At 45.5% G+C, this 19,865-nt stretch overlaps 1 protein-coding gene across 1 annotated transcript; it reads left to right on the top strand.

Annotated features, from left to right (window-relative positions):
• Positions 1–3,397: 3,397 nt before the first annotated feature.
• On the top strand, positions 3,398–8,340 carry sox18 (SRY-box transcription factor 18). Its single transcript, XM_033041345.1, has 2 exons — positions 3,398–3,833; positions 6,494–8,340. Exons 1-2 carry the CDS (start codon positions 3,542–3,544, stop codon positions 7,345–7,347), a joined length of 1,146 nt encoding a protein of 381 aa, XP_032897236.1. The 5' UTR covers positions 3,398–3,541; the 3' UTR covers positions 7,348–8,340.
• Positions 8,341–19,865: the final 11,525 nt, after the last annotated feature.

Raw genomic sequence — 19,865 nt, 5'->3', positions numbered from 1 at the left:
CATGTCTTATATACATGACAGGTACATACATATATACCTTATATATAGGTATGTTGCAAAGCCTACCTGAAGCGTCTTTGAAAATCTGCCGTTGCGGGTGTGCGCGATTTTGGCGCCGTTTAGAGGGGGCGGGTTTAAAACGCGATTTTCTCTAAGCTGTTCAAATCGAAGATGTTCAGCCTAGTTAATTATTAACGAAAAATCGCTGGAAGACCCCGTCGCAAAAGCTATTATTAGGTTTAAAGGCCTCGTATAATAGTTATAGTAGTTTAAAAATCCATCTCTAAACCCGCGACCGCCAGCAACCGCTGGGTCTCATAAAGCAAATAGCAGAAGTTAGGTTGTATATTTTTACATTAAAAAGGGCTTCTAAAGATCCCTTTATACTAAGTTTAATATTGCGAGTAGCTCAATTTGGGCCCATTATATCGCGCAGTATTTTTCTGGGCATTTGGGGCACAAATCTACCGCAATGTGAACGTTCTAAACCAGCGCGTTCCACAGGGACCCACTGGAAAGCTGATTTAAATGGGCATTTATTTACAGCAATTGAACACTGAATTCCTTCCATTTGGTCTATAAATTAATGTAAATGAGATTTAAAAATCATGTTTTATTGTGAATTATTTGTGAATATTATTTGGACATTTAGGCTATTTAAAAATGTTAATAATTTATTAAGAAATGGATAGATGTTTAGATCTAGTAATTGAAGTCTGAAATTAGCTACAATTAGGTAACTAACTAATTATATGCTTTAATTTTAGGTCATCCAAGTAAGATTATTTTATATTTGTTTCAGAATGCTTCAATCTATGATAACTGAAAATTTCATTCAGTTCTCTTAATTTTTAAGAAAGTTATGGGCTTTTGACTGTTCACGATCACAACTTTTTTGTTATGTCCATAGAAAATCAATAGGGAACAAGATGCTCATTTCCGAGTATGAAAATGGCCATAACTTTTTAAATACTTGAGATATGAAAGTGAATTAGGTGTCAAATTAAACTTATTTTTATGCTTTATCTGATGGGATAAATTACAGACTTGATTTTTAAAATCTCAAAATTTTGTAACATTGCTATTATATACGCACATATACATACTGCAAATGTAGCCCCTGTGTCTGGGAATGGTGATTTAATTTCTGCAATACAACTGAAGGAACTGAAGCAAAACTCGACTACTGTCCTCCACCAGTCTTCATAGTTACGCCAATTAAAATTGTTCAGGGTCTGGGTTATTATGAATGAATGAATAAGTTTATTGGCCAAGTATTCACATACAAGGAATCTGCCTTGGTGCTCCGCCCGCAAGTGACAACATGACATACAGTGACGGTTAGGAATGACACATAAAAATTTGTCATGTGTACTGAGGTACAGTGAAAAACGTTTGTTTGCATGCTACCCCATCAAACCAGATAGTACTATACATGAATAGGAGCAAGTCATGCACACATACAACAGTGCAAAGGGACCAGAGTGCAGAATATAGATCTAAGCATTGTAGCCTAACACTTCCAGAGAAAAAGTCCAATAACTGACATGGGATAGGTTGGTGAATGAAGACTACACCTTAGCTTATGGAGGACTGTTCAGAAGTCTGATAACAGATGGGAATAAGCTATTCCTGGGTCTGGTGGGATGGGCTTTCAAGCTTCTGTATCTTCTGCCTCCTTAGGGTGGGGAGAAGATTAAAGAAGGAATGTTTGGGATGGGAAAGGTCCTTGATTATTCCTCAGTGCTGTTGTCTTCCCAGAACTTGCATCCTAATGGCCAATACCTCAGTCATGAGTTGATTGCACATTGGACTATGACAATGTACAGTCCGCCCAGAGCTGCTCTTTAATGGCACACACATTTTAGATGACCAGGAGGTTAGGACTATCATACTTTGAGGGGCAATGGCTGATTTCCGAAGCCACTGGAGTAAAAACTGAATTGCCTGGCTATCTGAGCAGCATTATCTGTTCTACTAAGGTCCCATTTCTCAGCGACTCGTTGGCTCATTTTGATCTACTCTCTGCCGTCGGAACATTCAGTCTGCGGTTTGCCACCCCCCAGTGAAGACCAAGCCTGAGGCATTCAAGTCAGGTGATCCCAACCTGCAGAGGATATCGAGGTGCGAAGATCGCAAAGTCACCAGGAACGGCAAGGTGCACCTCCAGACCAAGCTGGGAGCCCAGTCTAGCCAGCCCGACTCCAGTCGCTTGTGGCAAGACTTGCTTGCTTTAACGGGCGGGCTACAGAGTGAAGTGGGGAAGAATCGCTGGCAACAACACATCTCTCCACAGTGAGCCCAGTGCATTCCATACTCATTTTGAGCAGAAGGTCTGGGGAATGCTACAGGTGCACACGGCAGCTTCATGTACATCTGTACTCATGTCTCTGCCGAAGACGTCAGATCACTCTTGCTGAGAATGAGCCCGTGGATAGTGACTGACCCAGATGCAGTCTCTGGCCATGTTCTCAGAACCCTGCGTAAACCAGCTGGCCAGAGTATTTGCAGACATCTTCAATCTTCCCCTACTCCAGGGTGAGATTCCCCACCTGCTTTGAGAAGTCGCCATCATCCTGGTGCCAAAGAAAGTCAAGGTGTGGTGATGTGATGACCACAGTCTGATGGCTCTGACACCAACTCCCACAAAGTGCCTTGAGCAGCTGGTCATGGGGCACATTAACTCCAGCTTCCCAAGTTGGCCTTCTGGGCTAGTCCCATTTGTCTGCATTTGGCCCATATCCCTCTAAACCCTTCCTATCCATAAACTGTACCTGTTCATTATTTACACTGTACCCTATTTACACTGACATTGCGAGTTCGTGAGAATCTCATTGCCCAAGAAGGTTTGCTGGTGAACTTTCCGCCTCACGACAACCTTCTGAATGTTGTAGGTACACAAAAATGCTGGAGAAACTCATCGGGTGCAGCAGCATCTATGGAGCGAAGGAAATAGGCAACCTTTCGGGCCGAAACCCTTCTTCGGAACCCTTCTTCTGAATGTTGTAGTCGGCAGGGCATATCGCCAACTTGGACAATTTAACATTTTTATCAAGCCAATTAACCTACAAACCTGTACGTCTTTGGAGTGTGGGTGGAAACCGAAGATCTCGGAGAAAACCCTCGGGGAGAACGTGCAAACTCCATACAGACAGCACCCGTAGTCGGGATCGAACCCGGGTCTCTGGCGCTGGTAAGACAGCAACTCTACCGCTGTGCCACCGTGCCTGCCCTTTGCACTGTCACCCATTCCTTACCCCCAGAGATGCTGCCTGACCCGCTGAGTTACTCCAGCATTTTGTGTCTACCTTGGGTTTAAGCCAGCACCTACAGTTCCTTCCTACACTTGATTCCCGACTGGTTGAATCACGCCTCCTGCTCTGTGATTGGCGTCGCTCATGTATATTTGCCCCGGGAGCGCTGGAGCCGGCAGCAGAAGTTGGCAAAGACGTGAAGAGGTGTTTGTGATTGTCAGTGACAGGTCCGCCCCGCTCGCAGGCAGCCGGCTATCGGCGCTCAGATAAGAAGTGTTCTGGCTGGAATGAGTATTTCTGAGGCGGAATACTGCCGTGTAGAGGATTCGCAGCCGCCCCGGGGCGCGGGCTTGGACACGGCCGCTTCCCCATGGGCTCGGGGCGAGAGCGCTGCTGCCTCCCAACCCACAACCACCCCTGCCACAGTTGTCGCCGCGAGTAAAGCGGAGGGGAACGGCGACAGCGAATCCCGGATCCGCCGCCCTATGAACGCCTTCATGGTCTGGGCAAAGGACGAACGCAAACGGCTCGCCCAACAAAACCCAGACCTGCACAACGCGGTCCTCAGCAAAATGCTCGGTGAGTGAAGGCAGGGTTTACTGGCCCTGACTTACAACGCGGCCGCAAGGTGTGTTATAGGCAAAGACAGACACGGAGTGCTGGAGTAACTCAGCGGGTCAGGCAGCATCTGTGGAGAACATGGATAGGTGACGTTTCGGGTCGGGACCCTTCTTCACACTGGGCATTCTAGGCAGGCAGTCAGGGACCAAAAGGAAGAGATTTGTGTCACTGTCGCTGTTTCTACAGCGCCGGCTTGATTCAAAACACGCTGAACTGAGAACGCGGTGTAAAACTAAGTTGCAATCTGACTGACATCAGGACTCCTAGATATGTGTGTGTGTGTTTATGTCTGTTTATGTGTGTTTCTGTGTGTGAGTGTGTGTTTATGTCTGTGTATTTGTCTGTGTGTAAGTGTGTGTTATGTCTATGTGTGAATGTTTGTGTGTGTGGGTGTGTGTTTGTGTGTGTCTCTGTGTGACTTTGTATGTGTGTGTGTGTGTGTGTGTGTGTGTGTGTGTGTGTGTGTGTGTGAGAGAGAGAGAGAGAGAGACTTTGCCAAAAGCCCACAGTCGTATTGTCGACGGTAATGTAAATTAATTGTCAATAAAACGCAAAGTGCTGGAGGAAGCCAGCCAGCGGGTCAGGCAGTACTTGTGGGGGGAATGGACAGATGGTGTTTCGGGTCGGGACGCTTCAGGTTCATTCGCCTGGCGTTTAATTGTCACACGTCCCGACAACAGAACGGTGCCAGTATTAGGTAACAAACCCAACAACACAGTTATTATATAATAATTAAAAATATAATAAATTAATAGCAGTAAAACTAGGGCAACCATAATAGTGCAAAAACACAGGTCCACAGTGCAACCAAAGATACAGTCCATAGAAGGCCAGAGACCAAATAACTTTAAATTGTTGACAGACACAAAATGCTGGAGTAACTCAGCGGGTGCAGCAGCATCTACGGAGAGAAGGAACGGGTGACGTTCCGGGTGGAGACCTTTCTTCACACTTCAAATTGTTCTGCAGAACAATTCAGCTGTCCATGGGAAATCGAAACGGGACCTCTCCTCAGACTTAATCAGTCTAAAGACCCGAAACATCGTCTGTCCATTCCCTCCACAGACGCTGCCTGACGTGCTGAGTTCCTCCAGCACTTTGTGTTTTGCTCAAGATTCCAGTACACCTGCAATTCTTTATGTCTCCCGGGAGACTATAATAATCGGATAATATTTAAATGTTAAATAATAATGAAAGTTATATAAAATTATAGCTAAATTATTCATCTGAACCATATAACCATATAACAATTACAGCACGGAAACAGGCCCTCGGCCCTTCTAGTCCGTGCCGAACACTTACTCTCACCTAGTCCCATCTACCTGCACTCAGACCATAGCCCTCCATTCCTTCCCCGTCCATATACCTATCCAATTTATTTTTAAATGATAAAATCGAACCTGCCTCCACCACTTCCACTGGAAGCTCATTCCACACAGCTACCACTCTCTGAGTAAAGAAGTTCCCCCTCATGTTACCCCTAAACATTTGTCCCTTAATTCTCAAATCATGTCCTCTTGTTTGAATCTTCCCTACTCTCAATGGAAAAAAGCTTATACACGTCAACTCTGTCTATCCCTCTCATAATTTTAAAGACCTCTATCAAGGTCCCCCCCTTAACCTTCTGCGCTCCAAAGAATAAAGACCTATCTTGCTCAACCTTTCTCTGTAACTTAGGTGCTGAAACGCAGGCAACATTCTAGTAAATCTCCTCTGTACTCTCTCTATTTTGTTGACATCTTTCCTATAATTTGGCGATTTCCAGCACCTGCAATTCTTTGTGTCTCCCGGGAGACTATAATAATCAGATACTATTTAAATGTTAAATAATAATGAAAGTTATATTAAATTGTAGCTAAATTATTCATCTGGGCGTAATATTTCTCACTCGGCCTGGGTTTGATTTACGTTTCTATATCTTGAATGACTGAAGATGCTGGAAAATCGAAGATAGACAAAAATGCTGGAGAAACTCAGCGGGTGCAGCAGCATCTATGGAGCGAAGGAAATAGGCAACGTTTCGGGCCGAAACCCTTTGGGTTTCGACCCGAAACGTTGCCTATTTCCTTTGGGTTTCGGCCCGAAACGTTGCCTATTTCCTTCGCTCCATAGATGCTGCTGCACACGCTGAGTTTCTCCAGCATTTTTGTCTACCTTTAATGAAAGTGTCTCCATGTCTACAAAGCCCTCAATGGGCTTGCCCCCCACCTTCTCACCCACCACTCCACCTCCAGGCCCCTCAGATCGGCCGACTTGGGGTTGCTGAATATCCCACGGTCTAGGCATAAGCTCAGGGGCGGCCGCGCCTTTGCGGTTGCAGCCCCTAGACTGTGGAACATCATCCCCCTTTCCCATCAGAACTGCCCCCTCCATCGACTCTTTTAAGTCGAGACTAAAGACTTATCTATACTCCCAAACCTTTCCTGACGTCCTCTGAGTGAGGGCCACATGTATATATGTATGTAGTCTGTTTTGTTGTGCTATTTCTTATAACACATGTAAAGCACTTTGGCCAACGAGAGTTGTTTTTTAAATGTGCTATATATATAAATGTGACTTGACGACTTGTGCGTGTGGTGGTGCAGTGTGGTTAATTTGTGCCTACATGAACCTTACAGGGCAGTCCTGGAAATCTCTCCCCTTTGACGAGAAGCGCCCGTTTGTGGAGGAGGCGGAGAGACTGCGAGTGCAACACTTGCAAGACCACCCCAACTACAAATACCGGCCGCGCAGGAAGAAGGCCAGCAAGAAGGTCAAGCGGATGGAGGGCAGCCTGCTGGCACACGGCCTGACCCGACCCCACGGCCCCGCTCTCAGGACTAGAGCGGGAGCCGGCGGCGACCGGTACAGCCGGGGCCAGTCCGAGCCGAGGGCCGGCGGGCAGCACCACCAACTCGCCTCGCTCGCCCACTACCGCGACTTGCATGGACTGGGCTCGGAGTTTGACAACTACGGCTTGCCCACGCCCGAGATGTCTCCCTTGGACGCGCTGGACCCCGTCTTCTTCCCCACTCACGCCCAGGAAGACGGCAACGTGTCCTACGCTGCCTACCACCACCACCACCACCTAGACTACACCACCAGAGAGAAGGCAGACGCCTTGAGCTACCCAGACCAGATGTCTGCCAACGTGGCCGAGCTGGTGAGGAACCCGCAGCATCTGTACTACAGCCAGATGTGCCACGGAGGTCAGGGACTCCTGGGACACCTGTCGCCTCCTCCTGAAGCCCCCCAGCACCTTGACAACAACGTGGAACACTTTGGTCCAACCGAGCTGTGGACTGATGTTGACCGCAGCGAGTTTGACCAGTATTTGAACCTGGCAAGGACTCGTGCAGCTGATAACTCCGGGCAAACCTTTCACGTCGCCCTGTCCAAACTGAATCCAAGAGGTTGCGAGGAGAGCAGTTTCATCTCTGTACTGAGCGACGCCAGCAATGCTGTCTACTACAGCGCCTGTCTCAGCGGCTAGATCGCCGAACTCAATCAACGCTGTTCAACTAACTCCCCCTGCAAACAAAAAGATACACAACAAGTGCTGGAGGAACTCAGCGGGTCAGGCAGCATCTGTGATGGGGAAGGGACAGGCGACGTTTCTGGTCGGCGCCCTACTTCAGACTGAATCTCATCTGCCCATTCCCCCCACAAACGCTGCCTACTGCCTAAACTAATCTGTCCCTGGGACATTATGGACAGGCGAAGTAGTTTCGAAAAAGGGACCCTCGTTCAGATTAATCAGTCTGAAGAACAGCCCCGACCACAAACGCCTGGCCATTCTCTCCTCGACCAGACTCTGCCTGACCCGCTGAGTTCCTCCAGCACTTCGTGTCTTTCCCAAGATTCCAGCACCTGCAGTTTTCATTTTTGTGTCACCAGTGTTAAGTCCCAGTGCGGGGTTATTTGCAATATACTATTTTTCTTTTCTTTTTTTAATTGTAATTAAACTGTTACTGTAGGTATATATTTACTTCTGTCTCCGCCGAGACAAACAGGCTGTGTCCCACTTGGGGTAAAGGGCGTAATGAAGTCAACCAGAAAAAAACAATGATAATCGAACAATGTCGGTGTCCAAAGCAAATTAATAATAAAAAGGGAATTGTAATAGTCAGAGGTTATTCCGACTGGAATATTTTGTATAAACCTTCATGGAGCAGCACATACAGGTAGATATTTCATCGATTCAAGTCCAAATGTATTTGTGGAAGGTGGACAAAAATGCTGGAGAAACTCAGCGGGTGAGGCAGCAATGTACTTCTCGAGATCGCTCTTTCCACCTTATGTGGATGGATGCCGCCTGATATTTTGGCGCTTTTGAGCCTGATTATGCATCTAACTGGCAGTGTACAGTGCTAACCTGATCTCACATACTGTTGTAGTGGTGCTTCTTTTGCTGTAATTGCATTTTCTAAATCTGTTAATAAATTCTGTTATTTAATAAATAAAAAACAGAACAACTTGAAAATTGCTTCCGTAATATAAAATCTCCTTGTTTGTTTGCTTGAACACATTTGATTGTTATTTTGCTCAATAACATCCAAAGTCCCAGAAGATGGACACAAATGCTGGAGTAACTCAGCGGGACAGGCAGCATCTCTGGATGGAAGGAATGGATGATGTTTGGGGTCGAGACCCTTCTTCAGACTGAGAGTCAGGGGAGAGGGACATGAGAGATATGGAAGGGGAAAGGTGTGAAGACTGTCCCCAAGCTAACAATATTCTACATTCTCCTGGATATTCGTCCCTTTTGATGTCTTGCTTTCACACCTTACCCTTCCTTATCTCTCGTTTCCCTTTCACTTGACTCTCAGTCTGAAGGAGGGACTTGGACCGAAGCCTCACCCATTCCCTCGATCCAGAGATGCTGCCTGTCCCACAGAGTTACTCCAGTATTTTATGACTATCTTCGGTGTAAATCAGCATCTGCAGTTCCTTCCTACACACCCAGAGTTCCAGATTGTTTTCAAGTAACAAGTGTGTTCCAGCGCAAGTTTCCATGAAACATTCTCATTTTAAAGGTTGAGAGATGGCCTGGAAATTGTACAGAGTCCGTGACAAGGACCTTGTGGAGGTTATGATTTTATCAGAGTCCTGACACTCTATGCACCCTCTGGACGTTTGCCTATATGATATCCTAAAAGAATAATGTTTAAGAAGGAACTCCAGATGATGGAAAAATCGAAGGTACACAAAAATGCTGGAGAAACTCAGCGGGTGCAGCAGCATCTATGGAGCGAAGGAGATAGGCAACGTTTCGGGCCGAAACGTTGCCTATCTCCTTCGCTCCATAGATGCTGCTGCACCCGCTGAGTTTCTCCAGCATTTTTGTGTACATCCAAAATCAGTACCCTGTTCCGGCTTTTTCCCCATATCCCTTGATTCCTTTAGGCCTAAGAGTTAAATCTAACTCTCACTTGAAAACATCCAGTGAATTTTCCTCCATTGCCTTCTGTGGCAGAGAATTCCACAGATTCACAACTCTCTGGGTGAAAACGTTTTTCCTCATCTCAGTCCTAAATGGCCTACACCTTATTCTTATACTGTGACCCCTGGTTCTGGACTCCCCAACATCGGGAATTTTTTTTCTGCATTTCCCTTTCCAATCATAGAAACATAGAAACATAGAAATTAGGTGCAGGAGTAGGCCATTCGGCCCTTCGAGCCTGCACCGCCATTCAATATGATCATGGCTGATCATCCAACTCAGTATCCCGTACCTGCCTTCTCTCCATACCCTCTGATCCCCTTAGCCACAAGGGCCACATCTAACTCCCTCTTAAATATAGCCAATGAACTGGCCTCAACTACCCTCTGTGGCAGAGAGTTCCAGAGATTCACCACTTTCTGTGTGAAAAAAGTTTTTCTCATCTCGGTTTTAAAGGATTTCCCCCTTATCCTTAAGTTGTGACCCCTTGTCCTGGTCTTCCCCAACATCGGGAACAATCTTCCTGCATCTAGCCTGTCCAACCCCTTAAGAATTTTGTAAGTTTCTATAAGATCCCCTCTCAACCTCCTAAATTCTAGAGAGTATAAACCAAGTCTATCCAGTCTTTCTTCATAAAACAGTCCTGACATCCCAGGAATCAGTCTGGTGAACCTTCTCTGCACTCCCTCTATGGCAATAATGTCCTCTAAGAATTTTATATGTTTCTATAAGATACCCCCTCATCCTTCTAAATTCCTGTGAATACAAGCCCAGTCGACCCATTCTTTCATCATATGTCAGTCGCGCCATCCCGGGAATTAATCTGGTGAACCTACGCTGCATTCCCTCTATAGCAAGAATGTCCTTCCTCAAATTAGGAGACCAAAATTGCACACAATACTCCAGGTATGGTCTCACCAGTACTACTGCAGTAGGACCTCCTTGCTCCTAAACTCAAATCCTCTCGCAATGAAGGCCAACATGCCATTAGCTTTCTTCACTGCCCGCTGTACCTGCATGCTTACTTTTAGTGACTGATGTACAAGCACCTCCCCTACTCCTAATCTGACACCATTCAAATAATAATCTGCCTTCCTGTTCTTGCCACCAAAGTGGATAACCTCACATTTATCCACATTATACTGCATCTGCCATGCATCTGCCCACTCACACAACCTATCTAATGCACCCTGCAGCCTCATAGCATCCTCATCGCAGCTCACACTGCCACCCAGCTTTGTGTCATCTGCAAATTTAGAGATGTTACATTTAATTGCCTTGTCTAAATCGTTAATATATATTGTAAATAACTGCAGTCCCAGCACCGAGCCTTGCGGCACCCCACTAGTCACCACCTGCCATTCTGAAAAGGACCCGTTAATTCCTACTCTTTGCTTCCTGTCTGCCAACCAGTTCTCTATCCATGTCAATACCCTACCCCCAATACCAAGTGCTCTAATTTTGCACACTAATCTCTTGTGTGGGACCTTGCCAAAGGGTTTTGGAAAGTCCAGATACACCACATCCACTGGCTCTCCCTTATCCATTCTACTTGTTACATCCTCAAAAAATTCCAGAAGATTAATCAAGCATGATTTCCCCGTCGTAAATCCATGCTGACTTTGACCGATCCCATCACTGCTTTCCAGTTCTCAGTAGATAATGTTATAAACAAACAGAAAAGGTCACTAAATTAAAAAAACCCGATATTGCAAAGCAAAACAAACACAAAGTCCCTGGTGTAACCAAGACAGTTCATAGTTTAGTTGGAGTTTGTAGTATTAAATAACATTATAGCTTTGGGGAAGAAGCTGCTCCTGAATCTGGACATTACAGTTTTCAAGCTCCTGTACCTACTTCCCGATGGCAGGGGAGAGATGAGTGTGTGGCCAGGTTGGTGCGGGTCTCTGATGATGCTGGCCACCTTTTTGAGGTAGCGCCTCCTATAGATCCCTTCGATGGTGCGGAGGTCAGTAGCTGTGATGGACCGGGCAGTGTCCACCACTTTTGGAATCATGAACCAAAGGGGATATGTCGAAGGGGAGAAGGGAAACATTTAACGGAAACCCGAGGGGCAACTTTATCACACAGAAGGCATTGTATATCCATGGAACAAGCTGCCAGAGGGTGAAGGTGAGGCAGGCACTATAACAACATTAAAAAAAACATTTGGACAGGTACATAGGTAGGAAAAGTTAGAGGGTTAAGGGCCTGTCCCACTTGGCCGTCATTTGTGCGTAATTTATGCGTCATCATTTACACGTCACGACGCACGAGACGTGACACGCACGTGATGCGCGCATGGTGCGTGATGACATAGGCAGTGACGCGCGGCCATGCACAACGTCGCTGGATTTTGTGATGTACAAAATCTTTGCACGCCATCTGCGTGAAGCGCAAATGACGGCCAAGTGGGACAGGCCCTTTATGGGCCAAAACCAAGGAAATGTGACCAGTTTAGAGGGGGCATCTTTGTCGGCATGGACGAGTTAGGTTTAAAAGAATGCGGGCCAAACTCAGGCAGATGCATCCTGCATGGCATGGGCTAGTTGGGCTGAAGGGCCTATTTCCATGCTGTATGACTTTATGACTCTTTCAAACAACAGCAGAATTGTCCCACTTGTGTGATCAAAGGCCCTAAATATTTGATGTTAAAATAATTAACTTTTTCATATCAAATGTTGTAAACAAAAGTTAACTAGCATCATTTTATACGTCTACGACACTGTCTCCCAATACTACGACATTTCCAACAAATACTAATCCTCCTAATGGCCCTGTCCCACTTACGCAACATTTTCGGCGACTGCCGGCACCCGTCATAGGTCGTTGCAGGTCGGCGAAAATTTGTAACATGTCGAAAATCCAGCGGCGACCAGAAAGACGCTACGACTCTTTGGGCGACTGAGGAGACAACTCACGACCATACAGGCGACATGTCGCGGGGTGAAGCCTGTATGGTCGTGAGTAGTCGCCCAAAGAGTCGTACCTTGTTCTGGTCGCCACTGGATTTTTAAAGTGTTGAAAATTTTCGGCCACCTGCAACGACCTATGACGGGTGCCGGCGGTCGCCGAAAAACTTGTGTAAGTGGGACAGGCCCGTTATATTCAGCCTTTTTAAAGACTTTAACTCCAGGCACATTTCCATTGTTTTGATGTAGCTTTGTGTATTATAACGTAACCATAAAACAATCCAAGTACCTCAGGGGCGGCACGGTGGCGGGACAGTAGAGCTGCTGCCTCACAGCGCCAGAGACTCGGGTTCAATCCAGACTACAGGTGCTGTCTGTGTGGAGTTTGTACGTTCTCCCCATGACCACATAGGTTTTCTCCGGGCGCTCCGGTTTCCTCCCACACTCCAAAGACGTTCAGGTTTGTAGGCTAATCGGCTTGGTAAAATGGTAAATTCTCCCTAGCGTGTGTAGGATAGTGCTATTGTGCGGGGATCGCTGGTCGTCACGGACTCCGTGGGTCTGCATTTCTAAACTAAAACGATTCCTCCTGCATCCCAAAGATGTGTAGGTTTGTGTTTAATTGGCCTCGGTAAATTGCCCCTCATGGGCAGGGAGTGGATGAGAAAGCCGGATAATATGGAACAAGTGTGGTCGAGTGTTTGACGATCGGGCCGAAGGGCCTGTTTCCATGCTGTATCTTTCAATCAATACATAGAGGCCCTGTTGCGGTACTGAGAGAGAGAGACTGTATTTTGAGTGAGATGTTAAATCCAAAGCTAACTTTATTGATGGAAGCTTTGCCTGACATGTTGAATAGAAACATAGAAACATAGAAAATAGGTGCAGGAGTAGGCCATTCGGCCCTTCGAGCATGCACCGCCATTCAATATGATCATGGCTGATCATCCAACTCAGTATCCTGTACCTGCCTTCTCTCCATACCCCCTGATCCCTTTAGCCACAAGGGCCACATCTAACTCCCTCTTAAATATAGCCAATGAACTGGCCTCAACTACCTTCTGTGGCAGAGAATTCCAGAGATTCACCACTCTCTGTGTGAAAAATGTTTTTCTCATCTCGGTCCTAAAAGATTTCCCCCTTATCCTTAAACTGACCCCTTGTTCTGGACTTCCCCAACATCGGGAACAATCTTCCTGCATCTAGCCTGTCCAACCCCTTAAGAATTTTGTACGTTTCTATAAGATCCCCCCCTCAATCTTCTAAATTCTAGCGAGTACAAGCCGAATCTATCCAGTCTTTCTTCATATGAAAGTCCTGACATCCCAGGAATCAGTCTGGTGAACCTTCTCTACACTCCCTCTATGGCAAGAATGTCTTTCCTCAGATTAGGAGACCAAAACTGTACACAATACTCCAGGTGTGGTCTCACCAAGACCCTGTACAACTGCAGTAGAACCTCCCTGCTCCTATACTCAAATCCTCAAATAGAGGAACAAGAAGAAAGATACAGGTATCTAAATTAGTTTTTTTTTCTGCAGTGGTACTTACAAAACATGACGTGGCCATAGAAAATAAAGCAAATGAGGTAGAAGTGTAGAAATTATCTTATGACCTTGAGTCAAGAAAGGACGTCCTGCCAGCTGGAGAATTATTGACGAGGAAACAAGAGGTGGGGTAATCAGCAGGATACATGTGAGAAACAAAAGGTTGGATGGTGGGGCAAGTCATCACATTGGGAAATTGGGTCTGGCTAGCTGAGATGTAGGAAACCCAACACGAATATTATTTGCCAGCTTGACATTTCAATATTGAAGCATCGGTGCTGAACTTTCTTTGATAGCCATCTCTTCAGGATTACTTCACCGTGGGCCATCTTCTCACCTACTCCAATTATCTTTATCATAATTTCATCATCCTCCTTGCGACATTTTATGAATTGGCTATCAGTCCCCCCCCCTCACCCCCCCTCACCCAACATGCCAGGCATTGTCCCCTGGATTTGGATAAAGGACTGTTTCTCTTCTTGGCAAACAGACACAGGGTAATGAAGAGTATAGGTCTGTGTTTATTACAGCAGGATCGTCAGATACATCGTGCATTATTCCTAACATGTCTGCAATTTATGCAATTGGTCCGTTTCCCTTGGAAATTGTCTCCAAAAATGATATCGGAACATTTGACATTTCACACGATTTTGTGTATTTCAATTTACATTCTTCCATTAGTTAATGTTAAGAAACGCAAAGTTGCTATTAAATTAATAATACTTGCTAAAGATTTGTGCTAAGTGCAGAACATTGTTCAGTCCAAATTTTGCATCAATTTGTGGAGAGCTTAAACAACACATTATTACTATTAAATTATCCATCAGGTAAGATCAGAAAGAGATAGCACATACAATTGACACATCACAAAGTCAAAGACTATTAGCCTGCTGCAGGGCATTTTCAATTTTTTAGCAATATTTTACATTTGATTCCAAATAGTTAAAATAAATAATAATTTCTGTATTGCGTCGGAAAGAACTGCAGATGCTGGTTTAAATCGAAGGTAGACACAAAATGCTGGAGTAACTCAGCGGGTCAGGCAGCGTCTCTGGAGAGAAGGAACGGGTGACGTTTCGGGTCGGGACCCTTCTTCAGACTGATGTCAGGGGAGGGGGCGGGACAAAGATAGAATGTAGTCGGAGACAGTAAGACTGGTGGGAGAATTGGGAAGGGGGAGGGGATGGAGAGGGAAAGCAAGGGCTATTTGAAGTTAGAGAAGTCAATGTTCACACCACTGGGGTGTAAGCTGCCCAAGCGAAATAAGAGGTGCTGTCCCTCCAATTTGCGCTGGGCCTCACTCCGACAATGGAGGAGGCCCAGGACAGAAAGGTCAGATTGGGAATGGGAGGGGGAGTTGAAAGGCTGAGCAACCAGGAGATCAGGTAGATTAGGACAGACTGAGCGGAGGTGTTCAACGAAACGATCGCCGCACTTGCACTTGGTCTCGCCGTTGTAGAGAAGTTGACACCTGGAACAACGGATATGGTAGATGAGGTTGGAGGAAGTGCAAGTGAACCTCTGTCTCACCTGGAAAGACTATTTGGGTCCTTGGATGGAGTCGAGGGGGGAGATATAGGGACAGGTGTTGCATCTCCTGCTGTTGCAGGGGAAAGTACCTGGGGAGGGGGTGGTTTGGGTGGGAAAGGACGAGTTGACCATCTGGGGAGGGGGTGGTTTCTGTATTGTTTACCTTACAACGGAAAAGTAAAATAATAGAAAGTGTAAAATAGAAGTTGTCTTTTTGCCAGTAGCAGTGAGTTCAGTTCTGGGCCCTGCCATTCAGAGAGGATGGGGTAGGATGCAATACCAATCAGTGGAATGACCATAAGGTCAAAAGGGTTGGATTTTGTGGAGAGGATGCGTAGATAGGTTTTGTATTTCCTTGAATATTATGTAGATTTTATTTGCATATTTTATTTAATGCACATGTTTAATCAATAATGTTTTATTATTAATGTTTAATGTTTTATGTATCATTCCTAAATGTCACTGTATGTGAAGTTGTCACATGTTGGCAGAGCACCAAGGCAAATTCCTTGTAACCATATAACCATATAACAATTACAGCACGGAAACAGGCCATCTCGACCCTTCTAGTCCGTGCCGAATACATAATCTCCCCTAGTCCCATATACCTGCGCTCAGACCATAGCCCTCCATTCCTTTCCCATCCATATAACTATCCAATGTATGTGAATACTTGGCCAATAAACTTATTCATTCATTCATTCATTCATTCATTCAATCATTCATTCATTCATTCATTCATTCATTCATTCATTCATTCATTCATTCATTCATTCATAATGAAATGATTTGATCAGAGAAAAACTATTTCCCATTATTGGAGAGAACCACATCGAGAACAACTTTAATATTTGAGCTGGACCATTCTAGAGACATGCCAGGAAATATATATTCATACAACCTGGAACTGTCTTCAGTGAGAAGCTATTGAAACGGCGTAATTGGAGAGGTTTCAAAGATGCAACTGGTCGATCTACTTGCCGAAGGCTATCAAGGGCATTGGAACCAAAACATGTAAACCAAAACATGGTGGCGCAGTGGTAGAGTTGCTGCCTTGCAGCGTTAGAGACCCGGGTTCGACCCTGGCTACAGGTTCTGTCTGCACCGAGTTTGTACGTTCTCCCTGTGACCGCGTGGGTTTTCTCCGTGTGCTCTGGTTTCCACCCACACTCCAAACATGTAGAGATTTGTAAGTTAATTGGCTTCTGTTAATTGTAAATTGTAAATTATCCCAAGAGTGTAGGATAGTACTAGTGTACGGGGATCGCTGGTCGGCATGGTCTCGGTGGCCTGTATCTATAAAGTCTAAAGTCATATCTCTGACAGTGGGTTTTTAAGCCGAGAATGACTCTGGTTTTCTCCCACACTCCAAACAAGTCCAGGTTTACAGGTTAATTGGTTTCCCTAGTATATTAAGTGTTTAAGAAGGAACTGCAGATGCTGGAAAATCGAAGGTAGACAAAAGTGCTGGAGAAACTCAGCGGGTGCAGCAGCATCTATGGAGCGAAGGAAATAGGCAACGTTTCAGGCCATTTCCTATTTCCTTCGCTCCATAGATGCTGCTGCACTCGCTGATTTTCTCCAGCACTTTTGTCTACCTATCCTGGTAAATTGTCCCTTGTGTGAGGGCTGGTGTGTGGGCGAACTCGATGGGCTGAAGGGCCTGTTTCCACGCTGTATCTCTAAAACTAAAACTCAATGGAGTTAAAGATCATGTCATCTAATTGAACAAACTGGAGAGGTAAACACCTTTAATTTTGCTCCTATATTTTGAGTGGAAGTGTAACATCAATGGCCTATAAAACTCTCTACTGGGAAGTCACTGGGGTGGGAAAAGCATTATTTATAGTCCTGTTATCCAATAGATTAATTTATACCAGTTGTACCAGTACTCTAAACACAGCACAGATCATCTTACTCAACATAGCGATGAAATGAAACTTGTTTAGTTCCGGTTTAGTATATTACTGTCGTGGAGAAAATCTGAGCACTCTGTTTCCTTTGAAAGAAAAAATGGTTTCCATCCTCATGAGGTGATGTCATTGTTAATATGCTGCTTTATCCTGGAATGAAGGAATGAAATAATTGGCCAGGCACGATGCCACGATTGTCATACTCTTCCTTGCGCTGCTCGTAATACCAGCTTCAGTCATTTTCTCAAGCATCCTGTCTGAGAACTTCGCTTGAAGGAAGTCCTTTGTGACAAATGTTGAATCACACAATTCATTTTGCAGAAAAGGTTCTCAGGAAGGAGACAGAGTTGATAGCCATTTATCACTCATTCTCTGGTGCTATGTTTCCTGATAGATACCACAAAATACAGTAACGGTGGAATTGCATTTTAAAATGTGTTGCATGAAGCGTGGTACTTTAGAGCCTTAAATGACAGAGTTTGCGTTGGTAGTTTGAGGGTAGGTTATTGTCACAGGTGCAGTGAAAAGTTTTTGTTGCGTGCTAACCAGTCAGCGGAAAGACAACACATGATTACAATCGAGCCGTCCACAGTGTACAGATACATGATAAAGGGACTAACATTAATAACGTCTAGTGCAAGATAAAGCCAGTAAAGTCCGAACAAAAATAGTCCGAAGTTCTCCAACGAGGTAAATAGTAGTTCATTGCGTGAGGCACAAATGACGCCAGGCCCTTGAAGTTCTGCCTTATTCAAGAGTCAAGAGAGTTACATTGGCACATGTACCGGCAATGGAACAATGAAATTCTTACTTGCTGCTTAAATTCTTACAAGGAGACATGGACACCCTTTACCGAATTCTTACAAGGATCGTATGGTGCAACACAAATTTAGATTTATATCCAATTATGGGTTGGGTGAGGTGGGCGGGGGGGACGAGGGGCAGGTATATCTCCACTTTTTTCTTTTTTTCTTTTTTCTTTTTCCTCTCTTACATCTTTATTCACTCTTTGGCCACGCTACTTTGGTGGTCTAGGGGTCCTATCTTTTCACTTTTCACTTTATCCCACTCTTGTTCTTTCTTTCTTCTTTTCTTCCATTTTCAAGTTAAAAGGTAAAAATAAATAAATAAATAAATAGATTCTTACAAGCCCAATGGGGTCAAGGAAGGAGCGTTCACCTCCCGGCCCCTGTTTCCACCAATCTTTCCACCACCACACACAAGAAGCACAAGAAGCGACAAGACAGACACCATGGTGTTGAAGAAGGAACTGCAGATGCTGGATGATCGAAGGTACACAAAAATGCTGGAGAAACTCAGCGGGTGCAGCAGCATCTATGGAGCGAAGGAAATAGGTGACATTTCGGGCCGAAACCCTTCTTCAGACTGATGGGGGGTGGGGGGGAGAAGGAAGGAAAAAGGGAGGAGGAGGAGCCCGAGGGCGGGGGGATGGGAGGAGACAGCCCGAGGGTTAAGGAAGAGGAGGAGACAGCAAGGGCTAGCAAAACTGGGAGAATTCAACGTTCATGCCATCCGGACGCAAGCAACCCAGGCGGAATATGAGGTGCTGTTCCTCCAATTTCCGGTGTTGCTCACTCTGGCAATGGAGGAGACCCGGGACAGAGAGGTCGGATTGGGAATGGGAGGGGGAGTTGAAGTGCTGAGCCACCGGGAGTTCAGGTAGGTTATTGCGGACTGAGCGGAGGTGTTCGGCGAAACGATCGCCCAACCTCCGCTTAGTCTCCCCGATGTAAATCAGCTGACATCTAGAGCAGCGGATGCAGTAGATGAGGTTGGAGGAGATACAGGTGATGCTTTGTCGCACCTGGAACGACTGCTTGGGTCCTTGAATGGAGTCGAGGGGGGAGGTGAAGGGACAGGTGTTGCATCTCTTGCGGACAGACACCATTGTATGCAGATGCCGAGAAGTGTGTTCAGCCCTTCTAATCTTGTGTGTGGACTCGATAAGAAGAACAAGACCAATAATGCAATGACATACAGGTAAATACATAGTAATCAACAATATAATGAATTCATAATCTGCAATACTAGGAAACCATAATAGTGCAAACCCCAAGTGTAATGCACCCAAAAACATAGAAGATCGCGGAAACAGGCCCTTTCGGCTGACCGGGTCCGCGCCGACCAGCGATCCCCGCACATTAACACTTTCCTACACCCACTAGGGACAATTTTTACATTTACCAAGCCAATTAACCTACATGCCTGTATGTCTTTGGAGTGTGGGAGGAAACCGAAGATCTCGGTGAAAACCCACGCAGGTCACGGGGAGAACATACAAGCTCCGTAGGGACATCGAACCCATAGGTTTTAACAGCAGAATTAGACCATTCGGCCCAACAAGTATACTCCACCATTCAATCATGGGTGATCTGTCTATCTATCTATCTATCTATCTATCACTACAGTTGCTGAGGTTAGTGTTGTGTTGTGTTCATGTATGATAGTTGCTGGGAAGAAGTTGTTCTTGAACCTGGTGGTCATGGTTTTCAGGCTCCTGTACCTTTTTGTACTGATGGTAGTAGTGAAATAAGAGCATGGCCAGGGTGGTGTAGGTCTTTGATGATATTGGCTGCCTTTTTGATGCAGTGTCACCTGTCGATCATTCACTCTTTGGGTGGGAGCAGGGAGGTATTCTGTCAAAG

Source organism: Amblyraja radiata, chromosome 23 (assembly GCF_010909765.2).
Source record: "Amblyraja radiata isolate CabotCenter1 chromosome 23, sAmbRad1.1.pri, whole genome shotgun sequence".
Taxonomy (NCBI): Eukaryota; Metazoa; Chordata; class Chondrichthyes; order Rajiformes; family Rajidae; genus Amblyraja; species Amblyraja radiata.
Note: the sequence above shows the minus strand (reverse complement) of the source record. Positions and strands in the feature narration are given on the sequence as shown.